The 9,857-nt window shown below is 33.8% G+C and overlaps 2 protein-coding genes across 2 annotated transcripts in view; one reads left to right on the top strand and one right to left on the bottom strand.

Annotated features, from left to right (window-relative positions):
* Positions 1-1,276, top strand: part of impdh1b (IMP (inosine 5'-monophosphate) dehydrogenase 1b) — an 87,256-nt gene extending 85,980 nt beyond the window's left edge. The window contains exon 18 of the mRNA XM_036210336.1: positions 1,142-1,276. Coding sequence (XP_036066229.1) covers positions 1,142-1,160 — 19 coding nt within the window. The 3' untranslated portion in view covers positions 1,161-1,276. The remainder of the gene's footprint in view (positions 1-1,141) is intronic.
* Positions 1,110-1,846, bottom strand: LOC112153006 (leptin-B). Its single transcript, XM_024282874.2, has 2 exons — positions 1,662-1,846; positions 1,110-1,432 (listed from the first exon to the last, which is right to left on the bottom strand). Exons 1-2 carry the CDS (start codon positions 1,809-1,811, stop codon positions 1,112-1,114), a joined length of 471 nt encoding a protein of 156 aa, XP_024138642.1. The 5' UTR covers positions 1,812-1,846; the 3' UTR covers positions 1,110-1,111.
* Positions 1,847-9,857: the final 8,011 nt, after the last annotated feature.

The following is a 9,857-nucleotide window of genomic DNA, read 5'->3' as shown; positions in this document are numbered from 1 at the left end:
TATTTTAACTACATATGACTGCTTTGGCTAATTCCGGCTTTTAAAAAGTTTTTTGGCTGTTCTGGATTTAGGCTAATATTTATCCTCTAACTGTTTTGGCTTATTTAGGCTTTTTTAAAGTTTTTAGGCTGTTTTGGAGTTAGGCTAAAATTTACAGGCTAGTTGTTTGGGCTAATTTAGATTGTTCTCAGTTTTTAAGGTATTTTTAAGTTTAGCTAATATTTCTGCCATATGCTAGCTGTTTTAACTAATTAAAGCTTTTTTAAAACGTTTTTTTTTTGGGCTGCGATATAGTTAGGCTAATATTTACATGCTAGCTGTTTTGGCTAATTTAGGCTTTTTATCAGTTTTTAGGCTATTTTGAAGTTTAGCTAATATTTCTGCTACATGCTAGCTTTTTGGGTCATTTAGGCTTTTTAAAAACGTTTTTTAGGCTGTTTTGGAGTTAGGCTAATATTTACTCGCTAGCTGCTTTGACAAATTTAGCCTTTTTATCCGTTTTTTGGGCTATTTTGAAGTGTAGCTATTTATTTAGCTACATGCTAGCTGTTCTGGCTAAACTAAGGTGTTTTTTTGTAGTTTTTCAGCCTAATTAGGCATTTAGCTAATATTTTAGCTGACTATCAACTTGAGGGTTTTCAGCTATTAATTTTAGCATCTTTAGCTTCAGCACTAGCCCAGCCAAATTCAGCTTACAACATTCACTAGCACTATCGCAGGAAATGCTATATATCTAGTTCATAATTATGTTTGAAAGTTACAGTTTTCAAGTTTTAAAAATCTTGTTTTAGTGTGTTCAGTAAATGTTTATCCTGTTCGGCCCGCGACCTAAGGTACGTTTTGGATTTTGGCACCCTGTGCGATTGAGTTTGACACTCCTGCTTTAAAGCATCACATTTTTTTTTTACATTCGAAAGCATGTAAGCTTATAATTAAACAGTTATTATTTCTTCACATCTGCAGAGAACTTTAACTTTTTACTACTTTTGCAGATGTTTTTATATGCAGTGCAATTGTAAAAACAGAAAATGAAATAGTCTCAAACTTACCACTTCAAAAAAAGTAATCAAGTAAAATAGTTTTACATCTAAAATGTTATTTTTCTCTTTTGTCAGCAGACCTTAAGTTTCTCTCTGTTCAGGTGGAGGTTTTCCAGGTAGTGCTCCACCTTGGCTATGGTCCGGTAGTAGTGACTGTCCGGAAACAGGAAGCGGGTGACCTCTGCGGTCGGTCTGGGCTGGGAGGGACAGTTCATCAGTGAACCCAGCGACTGGACCTTCCCGTCCAGGCTGGAGACGTCCGCCTGGATCTGGCTGAGGAGGTCGGTGACGGGGCTCTGCAGTTCGTTATCCAGGTGTTTGAGGTAATGGCTGACGCTGGCGAGGCCCTTTATCGGCGGAGTGGTGATCTCGATCGGTGGAGCCATTAAGAGCTGGAAATTAAATAAATTCAAAATTCTGTGTGTTTTTACTGTAGCTTTACAAGTGTAACACAATAATTCCAGCAGATTTTGAAGGAGAAAAGCGGCGTATGCCGCTTTTCTCCTTCAAAATCTACTGGAATTATTGTGTTTAAGCGTCACCAAGCAAAATAAATATTAATTTTATCAATTTTGGTCAAGTTTAGAGACAAAAAACGGATTACTTTTAAGTTATTGTTACCTGCGTCCTTAGCTTCCTAATGTGGGTGATGGTCGTCTGAGCGAGGTTTACTATGTTGTGTACCTGGATCTGGATCACATTCCCTTTTGTGGCAGGACTTGTACACGCAGGTAGAGCCAAAAAAGATGCATACACAAGCATGAGAAGCATCCTAAAAGAGAAAAAACACTTTTACAACATTCAGTCACTATAATTGAATATAACAGTAAAAAAAAAGCTCTTTACCTGCAAACGTCCCAGTTCTGACTCTGATCTGTAAGAGCCTTAAGGATTGTTTCTCTTAAGAACCCGCTTGTTTAAATATACTTCCTCGGGTCTCCTCCTCCACTGCCCCCTCTGCCTCAACGAAGGACCATGTTGGGTTCAACATATTCTGGTAAGTCAGGAGATTCAACGTGCATGCAATGAAACCACTCTGACTCACTAGTTAGGAAGTTTCATACATTTGCGAGCAGAATTTTTTCTTTTTTTTTCTGAATCCATCAGATATCATCGGTGGAATCTCACCCTCGAAGAGTTTAGAACAAGATCAGGGATCATCTTATTATTCCAAAGGAAACATTCTAATACACAAAACAAGCAGTGAGTCATTGTAGGCGAGTCAAGTGTGTTACTGTAAACCATTTTAAAATTAGTTTTAAATTAAGCAAAACGCCGGGTCAGTTGGAGTGACAAAACCTCAAAGAATTTGTCAGGATTTTACAGGATTCTTCTGTTTCTGCATCCAAACAACTGCTTGTTTTACAGTGAGCTGAAAAACTTCTAAATGAATGCTTCATGATTATAATAAAGGGAGTTTTTTTCTTTTATCATCTCCTTTTTTGGGAAAAAAGTTTTTTTTATTCTTTTTGTCCTGAAGCTTTATTGTGATTTTATGATTTAAATCAGGTTTCTTGAACAATTTGTCTTTGATTTCGAATTAAAAATGAGATAAAACATGCTAAAAATCAATTACATCATCACCTTAAACTTACTGATCGCCACATATTACCTTGATGAGTCATCAATGCACTTTCCAATAACTAACTAATGAAGTTTTCTTAATTTTTTTATCATTTGTGTACTGTTTGAAATAAAGGACTGACTAACTAATAACAAAAAGCCTCATTTACCTTTTATATATTTATATATTTATTTATTTATTTATTTTTGCAAGGACTTTTTTTAACCACATATTCAATCACCAAAAATAAAATCATTTCACTAAAGCTTCATTTTTTTCACATTTTTATTGCTCAACAATAATATATATATATATATATATATATATATATATATATATATATATATATATATATACAATCAGTATTTTTTTAGCTATTAAGTACTTCTATTACATTAACAAGAAGCAAAATAAAAATAAAAAAGTTTTTACAAAATGTAGAGTAAATGTAAAGATGTAAATTAGCACAATTGCTATAATCTAGTACATTTACATCTATGATTCTGAATAGATGTTCCTCCATGTAAATGGTCCCTAATTAATAAATAAATAAAAATACATTAAAAAAATGATGCAACAAAGTGAGTCAGTTGCTTTTTTTGTTCAGGACATTAATTAAAAACCATTTATATTTATATTTAAAAATAGAAAAAACACTGTAAAATGTTAAATCTGATTTAGTCAAGCTACAGTACTCCACGATAGTGAATTTAATGTTAAATTTTATATTAATCCACTTATTATCCAAACCACTTTTTCTCCAAAATCACCTTAATTTAGCATCTACAGGAAAGCAAAAGCATTTTTATTTTTTTCAAAATTTGAAATAAAAGATGAACAAGTCTTGATGCATAAAATGTGTATTTAAAAATGTGTTACTATAATGCATATGAAAACATCATAAACTTTCTCTCAATTATTCTTTTATGAATTGCCTCTATTAAAATGTTTCTTTTTAGTTTAAATCTAAAAGACATTAAAATGTAGAGGAAAAATAAAATAGAAATTTAAGTTTACAGTATGTTTTCATCAAGTGTAGGGAAATAAAAAAGACTTTAACCAAACCAGTTTTCAATATTACTGATGTACCAGTGGAAATTAACCAGTTTAAAACCAATTTAATGAATATTTTTTTAGCAGATTGTACATTCTTGAGTGGGATAAACCAGTTTTACTCAACTTTCTGTTTCTCTTTTACCTTTTACAAGACAAATTATATCAATGCTTTAGCAACTAAAACCTTAATACTAAGAGGAAAAACTCTGTAACTGCTGTTAAAACAGCATTTTATTATAATAATCTCCCCTGGAGTTCAGGAATGTAAAAAGTCAAACTTTTTGGCCGAACACCAAAAAAAAAAACAAAAAAAAAACAGACGGATAACATTTTAATTTATGCTCCCTTCTGACTCAGAATGATGACGATGCCAAACTGTGGTGACTACTAGCGTGAGCTGCAGCTTGTCTCTGTGTGCCCTTCTTTAACCTGTTTTTGTTGCTTTTTTTTCAGAGAGGACACATATTTAAAGAAAATTAAGCTCAAAACTGCATATTTATAGTGTTTCTTTATTTAAATTGTTGTGGTGCTACTGTTGGCGAGCTACGAACTCCCTGCTCTGCTCCATTCCGGAGCATCAACTTGTACTTGATCCATGTTCAAGTTCCTCTTCCGAGTTGACTCAAAACTGTACGGCTGGCTCCAATATAGCTCGTGGATGATGGAAAGTAGTGGAGGGCGTACTCGACAGTCCCAGCCACAACTTTTCATAAGCTCCTGCAGAAACTATATCCTAGAAAACGACACAATTATTTTTATTTTTGACCATAAACTGCATCATCATAGTTAAAAAAAGACAAGGAACACTTTGAAAATAGATCATAAAATGACATATCAACAAACTTTAATATGTTTTAACTGCAAAAAATACAACAAAACCAGTTTAACCTTAAGGTGGAGGATACATTCTTGGTCATTCTTGGTCTGCCCCAATTTAGGCATGTAAAAACGAAATCAAACTTTCAGCGATTTCAGTAATCTTGGTATCAAATTATTCAGCTCGTTCTTGTACTTTTTGTATTCATAAACTTTATAGTTTTTGAAATATTAAGCAAAATATGTCCCATAGGTGCTGAATGAGATATTTTTCAATAGCTTTCTGCACTTTGAAACAATTTTTAAATAATTTGGCAATGAGCTGTTATGTTAGCATTATGCTAGCTTGTTTTGGTAATTTGGCCTCTGCTGAGGTTTTTTGTGCTAATTCTATCAAATATTTTGGGAACATGCTGAAGTTTTTTGGCTGATATATCAACTATGCTTGTTAGACATATTTTGTGTTTGGCTAGGAGCTGGCTAATGTTTTTAGCTAGTTTATCTACTAAGGTGGTTAGGCTTCTTTTGCGGTTTTGCTAGGAACAGGCTAACATTTTTGGCTAATTTGTTATGTACTGAGGTTACTTTTGAGTTTAGCTAGGAACAGGTTAACGTTTTTGGCTAATTTATTATCTACTGAGGTTGTTAGGTTACTTTTGACTTTAGCTAGGAACAGGCTAATGTTTTGGGTAATTTGTTATCGACTGAGGTTGTTATTTTACTTTTGAGTTTGACTAATATTTTAGCAACAGGCTAACATTTTTAATTGGTTTTACTAAATTTTATTGGCTATTTTGGTGTTGAGCTAGAATTTTTGCAATGCATTAGCTTTTTAGCAATGCACTAGCCTTTTAGGCTAATTTGGCATCAACTAAGGGCTTTTTGGGCTAATTTAGAGTTTGGCTCATATTTAAGCAACACACAACATGTTTTTGGAAATATGGCATGCATGGAGGATTTTTAAGCAAACTTACTAACAATTTTTCAGAAATTTAGGCCAACTTTCATAGTTATTTAGCGAAATTTCAAGTCTTTAAGCAAATTTTCCATTTTCCAAATAGCTTTTGCATTTTTAGCAAATCCCTTCATCTATTAAAGAGTAAATTGCTTCATCATTTTCAGCAACCAGATTTATGAAAAAGCATTCACACTAGGATTATCGCAGGTAATGCAGGTTTTCTAGTTTAATTTGGATTTATTTGGTTGAGATTTACCAATAAAAAAAAACTTTATTATTGTTGTTTTTCTTTTATCTCTGCTGCTATATTGTCAGCTGATTTGCTGCATCGAGATGATTATATGTGGAACAGGATTTCTTTTATTTTGAAAGGATATCAAAAGTTACAGACAATTTCATAACAGCAAAACAAATAAAAGTTCATTTTTTAGCTATTATAGAAGAAACAAATACAAATCAGTGTCTTCCATCTAATCTTTTTAAAGTCTTAAACGCAAGATTTACTAAAACTTCTGCTTGTTTTTTTTTTTGTTTGTTTGTTTTATCTAAATGAGGGAATTATACAAATCCTTGGATTATAATCCAGATTAAAGAGATATAGGACATTCTATCGAGTCTTAAAATTTGTGCTACCTGAAATAAATGTCCACAAAGAAGCCCCAAAACTTTCAAAGTACAGATCAATCCCATCAGGATGTTGGGCGTCTTCCACCACACTGACATAACGCTCCGTTACTTCCCACAAACGGCGTGAGGCAATTGGAAATACTTTACCCCACAGAGACACAAAGATGGGGAAATTCTTGGAATAGGTACTCTGGTCAGTTCCAGTAACACGGCTTGACCTGAGTTTCAACTCTGACACTCCCACTCCTCGGTGAAATAACTGGGTTATGAAGTACCATACATGGCCGGAGAAGTGAACGGTAAACCCTGGCGCCCTCAAGGGATCTGACGTCTCTTTGAATCACACTTTCTTTATTGAACATTCGAACCCAAACCTGCTGGATCGGATGACTGAAACGGAAAAGCATTTTTTAAATCCTTATGACTTATCTGATTTCCTTTCTGCGTCAGCAAATTTGGCCTCAGATAAGCTGCATTTAGAAAATAAAATTTGTTAGTTTACCCCCAGACATCCATTTAAATGAGACTTTTAGTCACCTTTCAATAAAACACACAAACATAGTAAGATAAAGATAAAAAAATTAAGTTTTATTTTCACATTTAAGGTGAATTTACAGTTAAGTTCAGTAAAAAAAATCTTATTTTCTCAGGCTACACCAAGCGTATAATCACTAACAGACAACCAACGCTTTACCGTAATTTTTGGGGGTGAGTGCGTCACATGAAGGGGGACCAACATCTGCTACCAATAACACACATGTTTTCAGTCGGAAGCTGTAAACTCAACAGAGGCCTGGATGTTGTTATTCTTCTGCCTCATGGCCGTGTTGGTTTTTGCAGTGGCGCATTCTTATTAGCTGCAGTTCCCCTCAATCGCCTCTAGAGGGCTATGCTCACCCAAAAATTTACAGGAGGAGAAACTACACATTTTTCCTCATTTTGTTTTTTGTAATTTGCCCCAAAAAATCATCATATTACATCAAAATATATATAAAAAATACTTATAAGGTTGTGATTTTGTTAAATAAACTCATTTGTGGTTCTCTTTACGATCGTATTTTAAGTTTTAAGGCAAAAATGACATTTTAGTTGTGATTTTTTTAAATAAATTGCCATGAACAACAAACATTTTAGCAATTTAATAAAATATTATTGTTTAGTGAATCAATTTACTCTATTACAAGCGGAAGAGGAGCAAAACAGTGACAGGGATGAATGAGGCACTGCCCTATTTCCTAGGGGCACCGTGTGACACACAAATAGTGCCGCGGTTTAACCGCTAACTTGATGGGTCCTTTTTGATAAAGATGTTGTAGAGGTGCATTTTTAGGATAATTTTGTTACAGTTTTGAAAAAAAAGCACAAAAAAGCATGAAATACAGTATTTTTTTTTTTGCAAAATTAGACATTTACACTAAGTAAATATTGTTAGAAATCTAGATAAAGGGATTTTAGTAAAAACGTACTGTAACTTTTCAACCGTTAGCACGATCAACGTCATTCCAGTCGATTTTGAATGAGAAAAGCCGCTTTTCTCCTTCAAAATCGACTGGAATGACGTTGATTGTGTTAAAAATTCAAAAAATAATCATTGGAGCTCCAGTGTTAAAGGGTTAAAACACACAAAAAACGCCTCTGGTTTGGACGTACATTAACTCCATTGTGAGAGCTCACTGGTTTGGAGGAATAATCACATTTATGTAACACATAGGTCATCAAAGGCTTGAAGCTACACATCCATTTCTCTCTCAGATTATTCATTCCGGTCTGCGTACTCTCAATAGGTGGTTCTATGAATGTCAGGCCACATATTGTTAGGAGAAGAGCATTATTTGTGTTTAAAAAATAGGAAAATGTACAGTTTTGTGGGAACATGGACACAGCAAGAGCTCAGATATATTTCTTTGAGGGTTAAATTATTCGACCTTTTAAGATATTGAAGATTTTACTTAAATCTACTTAAAAAAATGTAAAAAAGTAAAAAAAAAAAGAGTTTTCACGCACTTTTTAACCTTTAAAGAAGGGAATTACAGCTCTATTTACTGTTTTTTTCAAATAATGTTTTTTCTTTTTCAAATAAAAGACCTATTTCTGCATTTTACAGATGACTCAAATGACTTTCATTAAGCCTTTGATAGCGAGAAATTCCCCGCCAGATGCCAGAATCCACTGAAGATACTTTTTGGGGTAAGGGCTTCCTGGCTACTTCCTTAGGAACAGCAAGCCCAGACCGCAAAAAGACCCACAAAGGACAACGTCCTGTGATGATGGTGATGATGATCTCAGCACCTGGAGAAAGAAAGAAGAGCTTTCAGCACGTAAATTTGGAAGCGTAAGATCCATCCGGTTTTTAAAAGTACAAACAAAACGATGTTAGTCCATTAGTGCACAGAAATCCCCCAATTTGATCATTTTGTCTCCATTAACTGTCTTAAAAATGATGATTTCTCTAAATGAAGTCTCTCTTTAGTCAAAAGTTTGATTGTGACACCTCATTTATAGATGGTGTTAGTTTTAACCCCCATTGTTTCTTTATTTTTCACATACATGTCAGTACAATGTGTTTTTTTTGGCCCAAATTATGACCAAAACTGATCACTGCTTCTGTAAAAAAGCTAAAAAAACATACTTATCCTTCTAAAGAAATCACATTTGACCAAATTTATCACTGAAAATGTGATATTCTGTTTGTTTCTAATGTAAAAAATCTTAAATATGAGGCCAACACATAACAACAAGTATTGCTGTTCAGTAACGTTCCTCCTTAAATCGTTAAAATTAGGATGCAGAAATCTAAAAATAACCTAAAAAAAGAACATTATTGCTAAAAAGTTGGAAGATTTGATCCACATGGACACAATAAAAACAACCTGGAACCTCAAAATTTGGGTTTTATGTGAATAAAGCATGAAAACAACGCGGATTTCAGCATAAATCTTCCTTAAATTTGTTCTGTTTTTTTCCCGCCTGATGAAGTTTCATTTGGTTGTCGTTGCAAATCAGTCAGATGTTTCCCTAAAAAGGGAAATATTTTGCCTGAGAAATGATGTAAAACCATGTTTTTTTGTTTTTTTTCCAATTTTAAACTAAAGATTTGTGAGTAATCACATTTCTGCAGATGAAAAGTGGTTTAGTGTAATATTTGTAATTTTGTGGCAGGTAGAAAACTATAATTTACTTTATTTTTTAATGGAGGTTTAAGAATAGTCTTTGAAAAATGTCACCAAATGTACTCGATTTAACCATTTTATTCCAAAATGGCTGTTCTAATAACAGCATTGATGGACTTCTTTCTTTATAAAACGATCTTTGTACACAGCAGCAGACACTCATGTCAGGATTCTCTATAAAATTTTAACTTCTTCCTAGAAAATTTGCAGATTAAGAGCAGATTGAAACACTTTTCTTGTTTTATTTTTACATATTTGCCTCTAAAATGATTTACACTCCTCCTCCTTCATCACTACAGCCTCTTTTCTGTCTGTCTTCAACATCAATCTGGAAAAACTTTACTTTATTTGCAACAGACTTTTCCAAATATTCAGCATCTATACTGAAGATCCTGAAGAAAAAGGGTCTCTTCAGCGGTGTGTTCCGGAGGGCCTCATCTGGACGGTAGGCCTTTTGTCTGTTACGTCAAGACTGGACCATCTGCACACGTCTGCCACAGCGTGCGTCACAGAGAGGGGGGAAAAAGTCCCAATTCCTGCTAATCTGTCCCAAATTCAGAATGTTGTACATAAAGATGGTTCCTGTATATCTTTTGTTTTGGGGGAACCAAGAAGTTCCAGTGATC

Source organism: Oryzias melastigma, linkage group LG23, assembly GCF_002922805.2.
Source record: "Oryzias melastigma strain HK-1 linkage group LG23, ASM292280v2, whole genome shotgun sequence".
Taxonomy (NCBI): Eukaryota; Metazoa; Chordata; class Actinopteri; order Beloniformes; family Adrianichthyidae; genus Oryzias; species Oryzias melastigma.
This window is presented reverse-complemented; position numbering and strand designations above follow the sequence as displayed.